General features: G+C 33.8%; 1 protein-coding gene across 1 annotated transcript; it reads left to right on the plus strand.

The window, feature by feature from the left end:
• Positions 1-7,540: 7,540 nt before the first annotated feature.
• Positions 7,541-19,187, plus strand: LOC129886664 (kinesin-like protein KIN-UB). The gene is made up of 19 exons (XM_055961448.1): positions 7,541-7,755; positions 9,635-9,735; positions 9,826-9,948; positions 10,631-10,816; positions 10,963-11,184; positions 11,354-11,510; positions 12,083-12,232; positions 12,554-12,642; positions 12,727-12,930; positions 15,399-15,521; positions 16,293-16,403; positions 16,505-16,639; positions 16,835-16,970; positions 17,059-17,151; positions 17,322-17,447; positions 17,580-17,705; positions 18,189-18,332; positions 18,402-18,530; positions 18,631-19,187. Exons 1-19 carry the CDS (start codon positions 7,626-7,628, stop codon positions 18,789-18,791), a joined length of 2,646 nt encoding a protein of 881 aa, XP_055817423.1. The 5' UTR covers positions 7,541-7,625; the 3' UTR covers positions 18,792-19,187.
• Positions 19,188-20,384: the final 1,197 nt, after the last annotated feature.

The raw sequence follows: 20,384 nt of genomic DNA on the forward strand, positions 1-20,384 counted from the left end.
GGGCAGTCTTGTGCACTAAAGCTCCTGCTATGCGCGGGGTCCGGGGAAGGGCCTGACCACAAGGGTCTATTGTACGCAGCCTTACCTTGCATTTCTGCCAGAGGTTGTTTCCAAGGCTTGAACACGTGACCTACTTTAATTTAAAAAAATTACCATAGTTGGATGACCATTTAAAGTATTCACTCCAATTAAAAGACCTTTCCTTAATTTCTTATAAAATCAGGAAGCTAAGCTTTCAATCCTTGAAAAACAATGTGAAAATGCTTGGCAATCTTACGAAGGCAAAAAGTCTGATATATCCTCAACTTCATGATTTAAAAAGTCGATATATCTTTTATTATAAAAATGATCACATATACTCATATCGTTATGTAAATGGCTCAAATATATCCTTTTGTCTAATGAAGTGAAAAAATTATTTTTTTTAATTTTTTATTAAAAAAGTAAAATTTGTATAGGTATACTTGATCCTTTCACTAAGTTAAAGAGGTATATTTGATCTTTCTCACATATGAGTTTGTTTTTTTGACTTTTTAATTAATAAATAATTTAAATTTATTATCTTAATGATCAAAGTTATTTTTCACTTATTTTCTTGTAAAATTTATTATAGATATTCCATTGTTTTTGTAGATTCAAAAAATAACTTACAATATAGCCAAAAAAAGTATTCTTAAATTTTTTCTTCCTTTTCCATTTATATTTTTTTTCTTATTTATCATATTTTCACACTAAAAAAATGAAACAAGAATAAGAAATTCAAATATAATAAACAAATAGATCTATAAGGGGGATATTTAAAATTCAAATTAACCGTTAAATTAAAGAAGTCACAAAAAATTCATGTGTGATATATATACTCCTACATGAAACTTTAAACATAAAAAGAGTATATTTAAATAATTTGTGTAACAATAAGGTTATATTTAAATTATTTATATAACAATAAAAAATATATGTGTAAATCGCAAAATTAAAAAATATATTAAACCTTTTTCCCGCTTATGAATACCATAAATAAAATCAATAACAGTTTCTAGTCTGATTTCAAACATAAAATTTAACTAGTTTGGGAAAGTTTTCTCAGCTTATTTATCTTAATAATCATTAGTCAAATTAAATCTTTAAATCCAAAGAACATTCTTTAACAATAAAACACAACTTTAATCAAGGCAATTTATTGAGCATTATCTTTAAAACGTGTTGTATTTTAGGGACCCCTTCTTCATATCTTCATCAATTTAATATTTTATCCTTTGTAATCAGTCACTAATTTGCAATGACTTCCACAACCCAATGTAACTTTTCTTTTCTTCCTTTTGGACTTTGAATGCCTCGATCAAATAAACAACTAGCCTTTGCCTTGATCTAACGTTACATCAATTCGTTAAATTTCACCGTACTCTATATTCATCCTTTTTTGACAAGTTTGATCAATCGTTTAAATCTAATTACATTTGCTAGTTAAGAATATTATTTTATATTATATGTAGACGACTATTTATATATATATATATATATATATAACTTTTTTTTAGGTGAAGAGTGGGGTGGTTTTTTGGTTTTTTTTTTTTGGTACTGGGGTGGGGGTTAGTAAAAGATGAAAATTATGCTATTCTTTCAGCTTTTTCCACGGTCTACTTATTGAAGGAGACTATATAAAGGAGTGTAATCATGATATCAAAAGGGGGAATGAACTAAAATTCAAAAAGGTGACCACCAAGTTGTACTAGCTAATAGTACTGCATTTTTTTAAAATTTTGTTTCACAATTTGATGATATCTGAGTTCCGATAAAATAATCAAAATGGCCCATTGTGTTTGAAGTGTATTAAAATTAGTCCCTTACATATACAAAAAATAATCAAAATGGCCCATTGTGTTTGAAATCCTTGCATATACTTTTGTCCGGTGTTGATCTTTTAAGTTTATCTAAAGTAAGCATTTTATTAGTCTCCTCCAAATATTCAAAAACCTCTATTGGTTAGATTTTGACAAAAATGATTTCTAGAATTTTGATGGGACTTACTTTTTATTATTATTATTTATTCGTAAGAGCTTTCATCCTTTTTGCTTTTTTTTAGTGACTTCAACTTACAATTTTTGGTTTGAAAGTGAGGGGTGCTTACTTGATATTTTTGAATAAATTATTTCTTTTCACAGTTTTCCTAAAATCTAATAGATAGATTTGTAAGTATTTGACGGAAAGTAAAGATATTTTTTTTTGACAAACTTAAAGAATCAAACTCTTTAGGAGTATATTGAAGAGACTCATTTGGATATAAATATAAGAAATCATTTTTGTTATATTTTTTTCTGAGTTTCACTGATCCGAGTAATTTTGAATTTTGCTAAATAGGAGATAAAATAATAAATTTACTCTAATATTTTTTAAAAAAATTAAGAAATGGAAGTGACTAGTGATACAATTTTGGTGGTGGGACTCTTTTAATTTCCTCTTTAGATTGAGACAGTTATCGAAAATTCCAAAGAAACATTTGAAGTAATTCTATTTGTATTGCTCTTTCTTTGTTTGTTTCCTTATATATTTTCTTTCTTCTTCTTGAGATGTGGTTTGGCTACTTTGTTAGCCTTTTGTAATCATGAGGACCTTGTGTCATCATTACTGTGGAAAAATATGTACTACTCTCCCTATTCCTCTCTTCTTCCCCAATAATTAATTCCTTTAAATTTCCCTATAAGTTATCCATCCTCTTGCACCTTTTTTTCTAAGCCCAAACTTGATTATAATCTAATTTTAAGACCTATCTCCTTAATTTTTCCTATCTTTTTGTCTCCCACTTCAATTCTCTTAGTGAAGATCAACATGTGTCATGCAACATCAGATTTAGAGTCGTTTCAGTCCTCATGCTACACTGATCTAGTCCACAAGCCACAAACATCTAAAACAACCAAGATACATGTGCTCAGGCTAAGAAGAAGGTTAGTTAGTTATTCTGATTTGTAGTATATAGTTTTTTTTTTTTTTGCATCATTACATTAAATTGGTTTACAATAATCCTTTATAGCAAATATGGTATATTAATTGAGATAGAGTACTTATAATCTGTTATGAATTAATTAAGTTGACTTATAATAACGGATAACTCTTGGTAGTAAGTTGATCATCAATTGATTTGCAATATATGTAGGAATGGTGGAAGATTGTCAAACGAAGCAAAGGAAAGGGCAAAGTTGAGGAAATTGAAGAAAATAATAAAGATGAAGAATTTGAAGCTCTACAAAGAGAACAAAATAATCATTGAAGAGAATGAAAAGTTGCGAAAGAAAGCTCTTCTTCTTCATCAAGATAACAAAGCTTTGTTTTCTCAAATTATTCAACAATTTTCTCAACCCCTCAATAATCACAATTAATTAGTAGTACTAATTAATGACTAAGTTAGCATCATAGAGTTTAATAATTACTAAAGCATTATTTAGCTAGAATATATACAAGTAATATATACCTATATCAAGTTATTATTATTACAATCTTTTTCATTGTTACTAATTATCGATTAGTTATTTGTAGTATTTTATTTTGTCATCTTGTATTCAATTTCTTATCACGTGGTGGAATAATAATTTAAAATGAAGGTTTGAAGGTTTGCTTAATTTGGCTACGTTTGAGTTTGTGGCTTCAAAACTGATTTTTGGTTACTCTCTCTGCTATATTATATGATATTTTTAGTTTTTAATAATTTAATCACAACTTTTTGGTTATGTAAAATTTACTTAATTAATATGGATAATTTTTTAAAAAAACAATAATAATATGGATCGAAGGAAGTATAAAATGTATTTTCATGAAAATTGGTCAACAAATCCGTCCCAAAAGGATGAACAATTTTTTATATTAATCTCGATTTTGAACTAATTTTATTTTCTTTTACACAAAATAATAAATTCATGATGGTTGAAAAACTTTAAAACCAATGGATGTAGTTGGGGGAAAAAAAGCTTAAAAATAATAGCAAACCGCTATTATTGCAAAATAATTTTGTTAGATTTGTTACTATTATTTTATTAAATTGGTAATTGAATTATGTTTTTTTTATGATATTATGAATCTTATATTTAAAATTTAAGCTTATTTGAGATAAATTTGTGAATTTATTTGCTTGAACTTTACACAAAAAAATACCTAAAGTTTAGTCAAATATATTACTTGACATCACGTGAAAATGTTTGAACCTACCAAACCCCAGTCATGACAGTATGTCGTTCCATCTGAATAAATGAGAAAGGATTAATGTTCTTGTCGAATCATTATAAAAAATCAATACAAATGTTTCGGTTAACCCCTTATAAATTATATTTGTGTATTAATCAATCAAACCCTTACATATGGAAAGTTTAAATACTAGATTGTGAAATGCAATGAATATACTCTCGAGTAAAAGAATATTTGAAGTTAGCCTTAATAAGGTCACTGTTTTAATAGCTAGAAAAAATATTTGAAGTTAGTCTTGACAATTTTTTATAGATTTGAAGTCTTGTCAAGGTCACAACATCACTAAAAAATGTGTGAAGTTAGACCTTGTCAAGTTCACGACTTCACTAAAAAATGCTTAAAGTTTGCCTAGGTATACCAAACATGAGACAAAAATATATGATATTTGACCTTCACAAGATCATCCTACGACAAAAAATACGTGAATTTTTCAAACTTCATATGCAAATATCTAAAGTTGAACCCCAATCGGATAACTTAATTATAAAAATTTAATTTTGAGTAAAAATTAAAGGAAAAACTACCTAATTATACAAACATTCCTACCATATTTACTAATTCTCCGCATAGTTTGAAATAATTATATATTATCTCACTAATTAATAATTTCATATCAGATTTCAAATTAGATATACCTAGATGCACATATTTTTGCTACTTGATACATTGAAATAGGGAGAGAGGCAAGCTAGAGAAGGAGAGAGGTGAGCGATATAGTAGGAAGACAAGCGAGCTAGTCTATGTATCCCAGATATAGTCTGAAATATAAATACATAGGAAGAGATGCGAGGGAGAGAGAGGAGAGAGGCGAGCAAGAGATATAGATACATGAGAATCTATTTGAATATAGTGTAATTGGAATAAATTACACTATATCCAAGATACATATATTTGGACGCATCAGATACATGTTTCTGAAGTCCAAATTCTAGTAAGATCCATAATATTAAAAACTCATGTGAAATGAAGTAATTTGCTCTTAAATTAGTGAAATTTGTGTTGTTTGCCCAAAATTAAATGACAAACTCCAAAAACAGGCACTTGTGCCCTTTGCCCAATTTTGCATCTTAGGTGTAAGTCCCATAAAAAGAAAAAATTACGTAAGTACATAACTTATTTTATCATATTATTTAAAATTTCTTATCATCTGAAAAAAATTACAAAAATTCCTACTCTTCTATTGTCAGATACATTACTTTATCCGATGTATCGGTCGAATACATCACTTTATATGAAGTATAATGAATTATATGATGTATTCAAATTTCATAAATTTTAAAGAATTTTTGTAATTTTAAAAAATAAAAATAAAATGTAATTAACTCTTAATGGAAGTTTCTGTAATCTATCAAAAATGAGTTTGTAAAGTTTCCACTTCAAGCCCATTGTCTTTTCAAGGGCCTTAATATACTGGCCTTTTTTCAAAATCTGGGCCTATTAATGTCCGGACCCATCTAATCAGACACGACACACTTTTCTGAAAATATATTCAGTTATAATGGGCTCGACACAATGGCCCGCACAAAGTACACGACCGAACCCCACTTGACTTTCACGCCTATATACCCTGGCACTACTTTTAAGACAGTTATTACTGAAAAGCCCAATCTGGTAATTTCACCATGCTCGACCAGTCGGCGCAGTTCAAAGTCACACCCACGAGGGCGGTTCCTTAGAGGAAACACTGCTCAAATTATTATTTTTTCGCTCCAAAAGGCGATCAAATATAGTAATAAAAGAATAACTAAGCTCATTTAATCATACTCTTTCTGTTCATAATGTTGTTTAAGGAGTTTTAAAAAAATAATCCGGGCAAATTTTGTGTAATTTGTTTGCTAGTTATAAAAAGTTATGATTGTTGAGTTTAATTGATAGTTTGAATGAGAAATTGAGGAAAAAGAAGTGGAGAGAAAAATGATCTGTTCTCTCTTGCTTTATTAAATAAGTTTTTGTCTCACATAGGTGGTGGAAAGGAAAAGTCTCCTACTTAAAAGTAGAAGCACTCCTTCATGTTGCTAAAGGGTCAAGAAGAGGCCGTCGTTGTCGCTCGCTCGGCTACGGCTACGGATTTGGTCGATTGATTGATAATTTTTTTGGACCAAATTTCTTTTAAATTTTAATTAATTAATATTATTTATTTATTTAATTAATTAAGTGAAAAAATCCTGACCCGCGACCCGTTTCTTTCCCGGATTAATTTAAAAAATATTTTCCTCCATTTTTCCAATGGATTTTTGAAAGGTTGCAACCTTGTCCGAAAAGTTGCAAACTTTTTTTGTCAACAGTCAAGCATTTTCCCAATATGTGCCTTTTCTTAAAAGGTGCAAATAGTCTATATATATCTCTTAATCCTCAGAATGTTCTATACGAAATTTCTGAAATAACATCTTTTTCTTCTTCTTTGTGCACTTCCTAAAACTCATGTGATATACAACCATCAAGTAGTTCGCAGTCACCATAATTTGCTGTACCGCTATTCTAAATTTATTGTTGGTGTTTCATCATTTGTTTTTCAATACAGTTTACTAACAATGATTTATAATATATTTTTCTTAAAAGAATTTGAGTAACAGTACTCTTCTTTACAATGTACATAATAGTATGGGAACTTTCAAGATGTGCACCATAAAATTAACAAATTTCAATATTGTTGTGATATGTTGTTACCTATTAAATCAAGTTTTTAATTTGATTTCATGTAAAATAAAATGAAAGAAATAAGAAAAAATTACCTAAATATACATTTTATTTTACCATAATCTCTAAAAAAATTTATCATTTAAAAGAACTTCAAAAATCCCCTCTCGGATACATCACTTCCTTTTCATTGACACATTCATATCCCTTTCGGATACATTCTTCCCCTATGTATTCGATGTCTCATCCCTTCTCTTCTCTGATACATATATATCTCATCTCTGAATGCATCCCTCCTTCTCTAACATATCCCTTCTCCTATGTATCCAAAAATTCAGTGACTATTCAAAATTCATAATTTTTTTTTAAAATTATAATTTAAAAAATAATAAAAAATAACGTAATTAGTTCTTAACACTAAATTTATGTAAATTAATAAATTAGTGGTATTTTTGTACTTCCACTCAAAATCTAACCATCTTACTTCTTAGTCAGTCATCTACTGCTCCCCCCCCCCGACAAGACTCTGTTTTTTTAATTTTATTATTTGTTTATTCTTTTTAAAAAAATATTTAAGTCTCTGTAGCTTCACTTCCCTCTCCGCTTAAGTATTCACCGCAAGTGGGACCCACACACCATCTTTCTCTCTCTATATTCTCTTCATTTTGAACCCAAAAAAAAAAGAGTTAAAAAAGAGTTGTTCATCTTGCTGTTTTTCTCTCTCTACCATCAAACACCTCCATTTCCAGAGAGTGATGGCTACTGGTGGTGGTTACAGAAACGGTACTCAGAGGGCGCCGACTCTCCGTACTTCATCTTCATTCAAATCGAAGCTTCCGCCGTCGGCTTCTTCCAACGGACGCCGCAGTAGTACTATTGACGCCGGTGAGTTTCGAATTCTCTACTAGTTCTCATCAACTTAGTTGCTATCTGGTTGTAGATCGAGTTCATTTCGTTAATTGAGTTTTGAATTTTTCGAATTTGCTGAATTGATCCTGCTCTGTTTGCGACTCTCTGTGTTTTAGACATTGTGCTTTGTAGTGGTTTAGGTTAGTGTTAATTGGACGATGCGACATTTTGGATACATTTCGCTAGTTGATGGCTGATATTGGCGTTTGATTTAAATGCTGCATTGTATTTTTTGTTTGTAGTTGTGAATTTTGGATGTGACATTTTGTTTTGTTTTCTAAATATTGCCAATTAAGTAAGGTAAGTAGGTGCTTCAAGCCTTCAAACTTAATCAGTGTCTAAGTGTGCACATATTTATGTATGGTTTTTGATTATATATGCATAGGAATGTATCGTGTGGTTAGCTCGTACTCTAGGGGTTAAAAAAAAAAGCTCCAGTAATTATGGCTTTGATGCTAGGCAAAGTTTCTGTCTGATTTAGAAACAACTTGCCATCATTGTAGTAGCTCTCTGGTTGAGGATCGGGTTTAGTTTTCTAATTGGATTTTTGAGTTTTGGAATATATGGAGTTAATTCTGCTATTAATGTGCTATAAAGTGTGTTTAGCAGTTGTTTAGATTTGTGATAATTGGACAATGTGATGTTATTAATGGTTTTGTTAGTTGATACCGGAGCTTGATTGGTTAGTTTGAAAGTCAACAGGTGAACCTTTTTTTTCTTTTCCCAATTAGGTGAACAGGTACTTCAAGCCTCCGAACTTTCCTGTGCACTTAATCAATGTCTAAGTTTTCTTAGATTTGTGTATGTATTTTTCACTAGACATGCCTAGGAATGCATAATGTGGTAGATTAGCTCGTACTTTAAGGGTTAAATTAGAAACTCCAGTGATTATAGCTTTGATGCTAAGTATTTGAACAGAAGTGATGTTAACTAGTGTCACCGTAGATTCAACTTAAAATGGGGAATGGGGTTGGGAACCTCCTCCCAACCCCAATTATTTCTTAAAATTTTCAAGTGTTTTCCCTTTATTAGAGCATTTAACAACTGTTTTAGTAAATGTTTTCATAGGACACGAGGTATATTTGATAGGCATAGACCATAGTTAGTGAAGCAAAATCATAATGTGTGGGAAAACATGTCTTATTTTATAAGTAGAATAATATCAACTAATGGCTTGGTAGTTGGGCGTGGACTTGGGGGCTAACGATTGCGCATGTTAAGAGGGTTGTAAATAATTTGTAATTAGACCAATTAGGGCATGATCTTCCAGTTAAGGAAGAAGTCGATTTCTTCTTCTTCTTTTTTGTTTTTTGGATGAAAGACAAGTTTATTTCTTTTTTTGATAAAGTAAATTAGGAATAGTTTCATAAATTTAAGTAGGGTGAGAATTGAAAGAATTGGGATATAGGAAGTACTGGTGTAAACAGAACATAATTTATTATTCCTGTCATTCTTAATATATGAAATCTGGTCAACTAGCACAGAGAAAAATGTTGGTCTTTGTATACGCAGTTTTGTTTGCGTTGTGTACTGCTTGGAATGTTTCTCTAATATTAATCATCCGTAATAAACAGAATAAGCAAATAAGATATGTTTTGTTAAAATTTGAAGGAAGTCAGACATTTTTACATAATAAACAAGTATACAGATCGGGGTTATTTTTTTTGGAATGATATCACAGCAAGATATATGTTATATATGGTGTTTTTTTTAGTGATTTCTCTTGTTGTTGCTGAGAGTATTTATGTTTTGGTCATCCTTTCTGCTGCCTTAAGCTGCATAGCTCAAATTCTTTGTTGTTCTCTTGCTTTGATATATGTGAGTATGAACTATTTCTTGTGATTGGTCTAAATAGTGTATGGAAGAGTTCGAGTTGCTGTCAGATTACGTCCTCGAAATGCTGAGGAATTGGCAGCAGATGCAGATTTTGCTGATTGTGTAGAACTGCAGCCAGAGGTTGTCAGTTTTTACCTTTTCCATTTTCGTGAGAAGCTCTTTTTGGGAATTAATTGAGTATGATGCAATTTTACTTATTTTTCCAACCAGCTCAAGAGGTTGAAACTTAGGAAAAACAATTGGGATTCAGATACATACGAGTTTGATGAGGTGTTCACCGAGTTTGCATCCCAAAAGCGTGTTTATGAAGTTGTTGCAAAACCTGTTGTTGAGGTTTGTTGCTTTATTTTGTATTGTTTAGAACCTTGACCAATTTGGGACTACTTACACCTATGGAAGAAACCATTCATGCAAAATAACTTGCTGAACATAAATCTTTTTTTTTCCTTGAGGGGATAGTTGTGGATGATATGTTGTTATTTTAACAAGGAAGTTCTTAAATAATGGAGGTCTGAGGGAATGGTTCATTTCCCATTAATGAGGTGATAGATAGCTCAATGGAGACCCAGATTAGAAGACATCATTTGACCCTTTCAGTATCCATTTATTCCATCTTTGACAAACTATGTTTCGATCCTAAACTACAAGGCATTCAGTGGATTTAACACAATTACTTCTTGTTCCTGCAGCTATTCTTCACCATTGTAGGGTACATTCTTCACATTAAATGCAACATGTTATTTAATTTTATGACAACGATGATGATTGTGGTAATCAATACATGTTATATTACATAGATTTTTTCATGAAAGATGTGAAAATTCATACATGTCAGAAATAATCAGAGCAAGTCTTGATGTAATCATTGATATAATTAAAATGATTTGCTACCTACAAACGGTTGGACGGAGTCGTTAAGGACACCTTGAGAATGCAAATTTTATGGTATTCCTATGCTATATCTTTTTGAGATAATGTTTTATGAACACTCTTATCTTTTTGCCCATTTTACTAGAGTGTCTTGGATGGTTACAATGGAACAGTGATGGCTTATGGTCAGACCGGGACAGGGAAGACTTATACCCTTGGACGATTAGGTGATGAAGATGTCTCTGCTCGTGGTATCATGGTTCGTTCAATGGAAGACATATTAGCAAATATTTGCTTGGAGACCGATTCAGTTTCAGTCTCTTACTTACAGGTTGGAATGTGCTTCTTAAACCTATCAGTAAATACATGTCATTGTGCATCATTGGCTTGCTTGGTGACAATTGATCTCTTGATCACAATCACTTTGCAACCAAAAGTTTGCCAATTTTTTATCTAAATATCCTGCTTTGCGTGCAGCTTTATATGGAAACAATTCAGGACCTCCTAAATCCTGCTAATGACAACATCCCCATAGTTGAAGACCAAAAAACTGGTGATGTGTCTTTACCAGGGGCAACTGTAGTGGAGGTCCGGGACCAGCAAAGTTTTCTTGAACTGCTACGGGTCGGGGAAGCTCATAGATATGCTGCTAACACAAGGCTGAATACTGAATCTTCCCGAAGTCATGCTATTCTCTTGGTAAATCAGGAATTCTATATTTCATCTTTCCAGTTAAATGCATTGTTTATCAATACAGTCCTTAAAAAAACTATAAATCTGTATAAAGATATCAGCATAAGCATGTCTGTATAAAGATATCAGCATAAGCATGTTTCATTTGGAATTTGTGTTTCTAATATTGTTGTAGGTACAAATTAAGAGGTCAGTTCCTGGAAGAGAAGCTGATTTTTCTGCTGAAACAGATCACTCCTCTCACTTGGCAACCAATTATAGGCCACCTATTTTGAGAAAAGGCAAACTAGTTCTTGTAGACCTTGCTGGTTCTGAGCGTGTAAATAAGTCAGGTATACTCAACAATCAACACTGGGATTCCTAAATTGAGTAGCAAATATTAGTTATGTTTTGAGATTTTCCTCTTTAATCTCTTCCTAATTTAAGAATATTTCTGCATGTGTTTTTAATTATTTTTATAGTTGGTTTTTCACTCTTTTCTGTGTGGGTTAAAAAAATTGACATGGCTTATCTGATTATTTATGAAAGGTTAAGGGAATAGCATTACTTATGGAAGATCCTATACTCATAGTTTGTTAAAGCAACATTGAGATAGAGTCTTGATCTAATAGTAGGCATTGCAGTGTGTGTCAGTTGCCAGTCTGTAGGAGTATATGGCTGAACAGAAGAAAATGTGCAGAAAAATATTGTTGTAATAGAACAGAAGAATATATACGTTTTTTTCTGTGTAACATAGACATATAAGAATGGGAGAAATGAAAAGGAACAATTTATCGCCCAAAAGAAAAAGAACAGGTTTTTATTGCGAGAGGCATGTTGATCTAGCAAGTCTTCTGGTTAATGCTCGTAGCTTGGCTTTTTGATTTGTAGACAGACTACATATCCTTTCCTTGATCTCCTGTAGGAAGTGAAGGGCACATGTTGGAGGAAGCGAAGTCCATCAATCTTTCATTAAGTGCCCTGGGGAAGTGCATAAATGCCTTGGCAGAAAATAGTACTCATGTACCTGTCCGAGATTCGAAGCTTACGCGGTTGCTTAAGGATTCATTTGGAGGTGGGCTTATATTTTTCTTTTTCTTGTGTCTGCCTATACATGGTAAAATTTAGAGTTATATGATATTAAAAGATATCAACTGAGTGTACTGCATTTACGAATGGGCTATACCACTTTCTAGAGTTGTGAAGATTCTGGCTTGACTTTTTCTTACCCAAGGACACCAACGTTTAATTGAGATATGCTCTTTTAACTGTTTAAAGAGCTAGGAGGCGATATTCTTTCTTACTTATCCACAACCAAAAAAAGGAGTTAGGAGTCAACATCTTAGTTCTTAAAGAAGTTCCAATCATGTTGGTTTACTTACTGTGATTTTTGCAGGAACATCGAGAACCTCATTGGTTATCACCGTTGGGCCATCACCTAGACATAGAGCAGAAACATCAAGTACCATATTGTTTGGACAGAGAGTGAGTTCTCCATTTGTAATGATTTATGTGGATAGGTTGTACTACTGCATACATGTGCCAAGATAGTTTTATCCTTTCGTGCAGGCTATGAAGGTTGAAAACATGTTGAAGATTAAGGAAGAATTCGATTACAAAAGTTTATCAAAAAGGCTGGAGGTGCAAGTAGACAAACTTATTGCTGAAAATGAAAGACAACAAAAAGCTTTTGAGACTGAGGTTGAACGAATTAGATTAGAAGCACAAAAGCATGTCATAGAAGCAGAAAGGAACTATGCTGAAGCCCTGAAGGTAGTTATGTTACTTATATCTCTTGACTTTGAGAGTCGTTTTGTCACGACCCCAAACTGCCGTGAGTGAAACCCACACTAATCCCCGGTGGGAGAACCAATACTACGCCCAATACTTAAGATAAACAATCATTAAAAGATAGTGGAAACATGTTTTAATAAGAAAAGTCCTGAGTTCCCATAAACTCAGATAATGAAACTAAAACATGCGGAAATACCCTTTATACAAAAACTCTTAATTAAAAGGTCTAAGATAAGGGAATGCAACCCCGAAACAATAAACATAAATAAAGTCTGAAAGAAATAGTCTATGTCCGAAAGGAAAGGACTTAAACTGAGAAGAATCTACGGTAACCTGAATGAACTGACTCACCCTTAAACTCTGTAAATCAACGATCTCCTCTCCTAATTGAGGTCTGTCAGTAGGCGCCTAAAGATGTCCTGAAAGACAAAGTGCAGTATTAGTACACACAACAATAGTGTACTAGTAGGATCACGCTGCCATTCCAGTATGTGATATATATATACACAAGTAACCACAACATAGTAAAAACAAACATATACAGAAACACATTACCAAATTACCAGTTCATGAGCAATATACAGTTTTACAGTGTCAATCTCAAATACAACAGTAAAAATGGTCCTCTCATGGAACCTATACCCAAACTGTTAGTGTGTCAGTGTGACACCCGTTCCAATAGTTAGTGTGTCAGTGTGACACCTGTTCCAATATGTACTGATTTGGTACCTGACCCAATATGTACCGACGTGGTACTCGATCCAATATGTACCGGCGTGGTACCCGATCCAATATCCACAATCACAAACACAATCACAATCAACAATGAGTAGTTCACACACTTGCACAATCAAGTAACAGGTTCATTGCATGCAATTGATCACGAATAGTCATTTCATTTGGTACATTCCATCTTTCTCTATTCACATACATGCATGCAATACTAATAATGCAGTTAACAGGCCTACATAACAAATATGAGAAAAATAAGTCATCACCTACCTCGAAACCAAGCCTGAATACTCTTAAGGAACTTGAGCTTTCTCTTTTCGGAATCTTTCAGCTTGTTCTTGGTCTAAAACAAATAAAGAACACAAGAAATCAATGAACAATGGCCTAAATTACCCGGATTATATCAAAATACTAACCATTGGCCATGTTCATGATCCTATCACCCATTTAGGGTTTCCCACCCTTAATTTTAGGTCAAAACCTTCCCTAAGTTAATTCCTATAGATTCTAATGATTAAGAATCGAATTACATGTTAAAGGAATTGATTAACTTACCTTTACCGAAGAGATTGGTGGAAAACTGAAAAGAAATTGCCCTAGGTCGCTCCTTAGCTCTCAAAAACTAAACTGCAAAAATAATCCAGTTTTTGGAACTTTTACCTGTTAAATTCGCAACTGGCTGCCACGGTGGGTTGCACGGAGACAGAAACTCCGAATTTGAGTCCCAAGCCCCCATATCGCAACACACCCTCAATTCTTGACATTCCAAAACAACTCTTTCACACCAAGATAAATTACGGGAGTTCTACTTGTTCGAATTTGATTACGTAAAGCCGTACAAGCTCCATAACGCCTCGGCTATCCATTCAAACAATCAAACTCATAATTTAATCCCCTCATCCATTACTGGATTACCCCAAACCTCACCTGAATCATATTTCGTCCAAGTCTGGTCTAGGCTCGAAATTTCCAAGTTACTACTCAGAAGTTTTCTGGCCCAAACTCCTCCCCATTAGCTTATCCATAACGACGGAAACAAGTCGTTACACCTTTGCTGTAATTACTAATTAGACTGGGAGTTGATTCATACCAAGAACCACATTTGGTGAATGCACCAATTTACAGTCTTAGTTTGGTTATATGTCCCCAGTGTTGATTGCTACCAATAGTTAAAAGTTAAAAGAAGGAAAAACTTACACTCCTGTTTTAGTACATGTAAATTTATCAGGGCTCTTTTCCAGTTAGTTGTGCTCCGATAAAATACTTGCTTTCCTAAATGTATCTCTTTTAGTTTGTCTTTTGATTTCAGGAAGTATATAACAATGGACTATCCCTCAATTACAAACTAGTTGGCGTAAGCTATATCATCATAATTTAACTACTTTTTGTTGGTAGCTTGGCTACTGTAACCCTCCTTTATCCGTGTTTGCAACCGGCTACACTATGCAAAACTCACTTAGGCAGAGTTGATTTCAAAAAGTCTACAAGTGAAACTAATAAGATGGAGATGCCGAATAAGGAAGATGATTTAATTGGACAGGTGAAGTATTACTGGCATAATACGTATCCACAAGTGAAGTGTTACTTTCATAATACCAACCACAACAGAATAAGAATTGAGTTATATGTTGATGGAATTTGACTAAGATTCAATGTTGTGCCTACTAGAATTATGTTTCAACTATTCTGGAATTACTTTTCTGCTGTACTTGCAGGAGGAGAAAATGAAATGCCAGGTGGAATATATGGACTCAATCAAGAAGCTGGAGGAGAAGTGGAGCCTTAATCAACAAAAGCCCACAAACAATGCCAGAACTGATGGGACACGTATCACCGAGGTTGTAACCCTGCTTTTGTCCTTTTTTTATCAGCATCATCTTAATTATTAATGCTGCTGTTGTTGATGATGACTATCCTTAACGTCTATTGTAGCAAGTATCAAGGTTACACTTCAGAAAGAGTCGATTTACTATAATTGAAACAAGTAGCATCTAATTCTATAGTTGAAACAGCTCAAGCATTAAGTTTGTACTTTGTAAAGAGGAAATACTATAGTTGGAACACGTAGCATTCAACTCTTCCGTTGAAACAAGTAGCATGTTATATGCCTTTTATCTCCATAGTGACGGCTTTAAAGCTAGACTTATGTCCACCAGGTAAAAAACAGAGGGAGGGAAGGGGGGGGGGGGGGAAGAGGGAGAGAGAGAGAGAGAGAGATACTGGGCAGTCTACTGGGTAAATATTAAGGTTCAGAGTTTTATATATCAGTACAGTAAAAGAACTTCTAGAACTAAAGAACCTTATTTACTGGTCTAAATGTGAGCTAATTGGATAGTAAGACTGAGGGTTCATATTCCTGACTTCGAGTAGCTTAGGATTGAGGCTTTGTTGTTGTTTGAGATCTCTTTTCGTGTTTCTAATGAGTCTTCAAGTCCATTGTGGATGCTGCCTGAAATTATATAGAACCTTGGCTTCAGTAGTCCTCTACAAGTCTCTTTGTACACATGTATTTCAAGGCATAAATTGGGTTTTACTTCTGACGGAGAGAATAACATACTGCTTGTTGATTCTTTATTTCTTTTCAGATGCTTAAATTGCTTCTTGTGCAGGAAGTTTCTGAACTTAAGATGTTGCTTCAAAACGAAATGCAAACAAGAAAGGCGGCAGAAGAAGAAATATACAAACTCAAAGATCAACTGCACATGTTAACAAAACCAGGGGTATGCTCTTCATTGATTATTCATTTTTCAAATAGAATTTCTTGAGTTCTATGGAATTTGAGATTGTGCTGATGAATATGACTGATCAATGTGCACTGTAGTCAGCAGGTGGAAATTCTGATATTCTAAACCTCCAAAGCATGCTGGAAGAAGAGATTCGTCAGAAGAAGAGACTGGAAGAAGAAGTGATCGTCTTACGTAGTCAATTTTCTCAGCTTACTATGGAAGCTGGTCAAGTACGGTCTTTAATTTGCCTATAAGCTTGCTTACATCTTTGCTTTCTGTTCTACTTACTGCTAGCATCTTGTTCTGTTTGCCGCACGATTGACAAGTTCTATGGTTTGATGGATATAGTGATGTCAACCCTCTGCATCTCTCTTTTCTTTGATAAATGTTCCAATCAGTTTTACTTTAACTGCCTCTGTTCACAGAGAACAAGCTATCTGGATAGAAGCAGAAATGGCACTGGACTTCCAGGCCTAGATTCATTGTCTCCTCTTAGAAATCTGCATTGCAAAGATGCGACTAATGGAGAGAGATCTTCAATCACCAATCTTCACGAACAAGGTCCCAATATATTCTTCAGAGTATGTCCTTTTTAATTTGAAAAATAACTGAACACAATTTTCTCATCTATGCTTCATGGGCGTTACAGTTGGATTACATAAGATTTTGTCGCTGCTGGAGTCTGAAGATGCTACCGTGCGGATTCATGCGGTGAAAGTCGTAGCTAATCTAGCAGCTGAAGGTAATCTTTTCTCCACCCAATCTTCCCAAGTACAGAAAGTAAAGTTTGGGGACGGCATATTTTTCACTTGCCACTTTACGCGACTTATTGGAGAAAAGTGTGGTTGTATAGTGCTGTTTGTGATAGTGTTCTGATACATTTTAAATCCTGCCTCAAATTATAACCTGCAGAAGCAAATCAGGAAAAGATAGTTGAAGCTGGTGGTCTTAATTCATTGCTGATGCTTCTTAGTAATTCAGAGGATGAAACCATTCGTAGAATAGCAGCTGGTGCAATTGCAAATCTTGCAATGAGTGGTGATTCTCAATCTATTGCTCTCTTTTTCTCTTTCTTTTTATTTCCCTTGCAAAGGATACTTTACATCCTTGTCAAGGCCCTTTGTCTCCTAAGAATTACTATGTTTTGAGGATAATTTTCTGTCTTTTCAGAAGCCAACCAGGAACTTATAATGATTCAAGGTGGGATTGCGCTGTTGGCTGTGACAGCTGCTGATGCTGAGGATCCTCAAACATTACGCATGGTGGCCGGAGCCATTGCTAATTTATGTGGTAACGGTAAGCTCATTCACTTTTTCTGTAGGAGTTGCCCCTCTGCCTGCCCCCCACCCATCAGCTTTTCAGGGCATTGTCGGAATAGCTCCGTCAATTTTTTGTTCTTGTAGCTGGGTCCAAGTAAGTCTTTTGGCATGTTGAATCAAGAAGCATCCATTTCTTCAGATCCTGGAGAGATCCATCCTTTTTCGTAGGGCAATTTGCAGCAGTAGTAATGGATGTGAAAACATAGTCATTTTAGTTAAGAGTTTTCTTGCTTTCTTTCAATTATTTTCAGTGTTCATGACATCAATGAGGCCCTACTGATCTAATGGGGTCCTCGAAGCTGCTAGTCATCCTTGTATTCATTGAATTTAGCTTCACTATGGTCCTGTCACTTTCTGGAAAGATTCTATCCAAGTTTTACTTTGTGTTTTATCTAATCCTGCTCCTTCCATGATTGATTTTAGCCCTTGAATCTTGATCGTGGTATATATTTTATTCCAGATAAACTACAGACAAGGCTGAGGTCTGAAGGTGGAATCAAGGCACTGTTAGGGATGGTGAGATGTAGACATCCAGACGTTCTGTCTCAAGTTGCACGGGGAATTGCAAATTTTGCGAAGTGTGAGTCCAGAGCTTCATCTCAAGGTAAAGGCCATACATGTCAATTGTATTTATCCGATTACCATGATTCTTAAGGTTTATGTGCTACATCAGGTCAGAAAGCTGGGCGTTCTTCTCTGATAGAAGATGGTGCACTTACATGGATTGTTCAAAATTCCAATAACGAAGCCTCAATGATCAGGCGTCATGTTGAACTGGCTCTCTGCCATTTGGCACAACATGGTAAGCAATCCTATCGTACCGAAGAGTTTTAGGGTACGTTCATTTGGATTTCTCTCAAAACTATACTTTTAAGTTTCACCTGTTCTCTTCTTATCCTCAGAGGTCAATGCCAAAGACATGATCAGTGGGGGAGCCCTTTGGGAGCTAATTCGTATCTCACGCGATTGCTCTCGAGATGACATAAGGTCTCTTGCACGTCGAACTCTGACTTCAAGTCTAACTTTCCAAGCTGAAATGCGACGCTTGAGGATAGAGTTATAGTTACCTTACTGGTTTCACTCCAGGGTAACCTAATTCTTGAAATGCACATGCATAATGTTATATGAAGCACTTCCAGAAAAGAAATTGTTCACAATTTTGTATCGAGGGAGTGCATCAAGCAAAGTCCCTCTAGATGAAAAGTATCAGCATTAGATAGTTTCTAGTATGTAGTAGCCTATAATGTGCTATTAAGTTTCGGTGAGAAGCTTACATTCTTTCATTTTTCTTTGGGTTGTGGGGGTAGGAATCATCCCTAAGCGGTTGCTTAAGCTTCAATGTTGTAATTTGTGAGCCTGTAATTATAATATAACTAATGAAAATTTTATATTCATCATTTGTAGAAGACTTAATTTCTGATTGTTAAAAACTACTATAGTTGTTCCAATTATTCACAAAGTTTTTTCTAGTACACCTCTTTTTGTGTCTTTTTATAATTGCTGAGAGGGAGAAAGTGCATATTTCAATAGAAGAGGGGGTAACATGCAACACACAAATCAGGGAAATCACATAGGTTGTTGCTTTTCACCCTAAACTTTAATAACCAACTCTGTAAGAGATGAGCGATTACACTTGAGAAATAGAGACACCTTCAAAAATAAAGTAAAGAAATCTTGAAAGAGTTCAATTAGAGATTTTGATTTCTATATTAGAAAGGAGAACGCGTCTGTATAAGGAAATATAAGTACTAGCATATTGCTACTGCCTATAATAGAGCTTTATGGGCGTATTTCTTCTAACATTCACGTAAGGCTCAACATATCTAAGAAAATATAGTACTGCTTTTAAATAAGTAATTAAATCTCATTGGCTAATTAGTTGGATTAGCGGTGATCGCATTGGATCTATACCTGACTGGAACTGGAGTCGTACTAAGGATGTAACATTTCCGTCGCGGCATATCTAATTAGTTACTTATTTGCTCTGAATAAGTCAAGTTATTAAGATTTTGAACAAAATTTTAATATCATTAAGTGTTATTTTTGTGTGAATAATATTCATAGTCACTCTTTCCATCATCATCACTAACCAGGTATGTCATCTCCATCATTAATTAATTATCAAATTGATGAAGAGAAGAAACTCCCACATAAAAGGTTTGGACAATCCTCCTCTCTTTAAGTTTGCTTTTGAGATGTGAATTAGATCTAAAACCTCGATGCATCGCCTAGGAAATTGGACAATTGCAAGGGTGAAAATATAGGGATAAAAGAATATCTGATTCGGGCGTGAAAAGGAGGGTGTGTATGGGGTGGGGGTGGGGGGAGTGTGAAGAGAAGAAATGTTTGGACAAACACCAACAAACTCTGCCATTATAACTGACAATGTGCACCACACCATATATACCATCACTAGCGAATATAAATATTTTTTTTTCATCAAAAATAATTTTTAAAAAAAATTTATTTCATTACTTTTTTATTTGAATTATTTATTTATCATGTTTATAATTAGATAAATATGCACATCAAGATATTGAAAATCAAACAATCTTAATTATTCAAATTTAAATCTCTTAACTATTAAATGAAAAAACAAATTAATAGTCGCTTATACCTCATACTCCGCTCCAAACATTGGTCATACAAATTAGAT

The sequence above is a fragment of the Solanum dulcamara genome, chromosome 4, assembly GCF_947179165.1.
Source record: "Solanum dulcamara chromosome 4, daSolDulc1.2, whole genome shotgun sequence".
Taxonomy (NCBI): domain Eukaryota; kingdom Viridiplantae; phylum Streptophyta; class Magnoliopsida; order Solanales; family Solanaceae; genus Solanum; species Solanum dulcamara.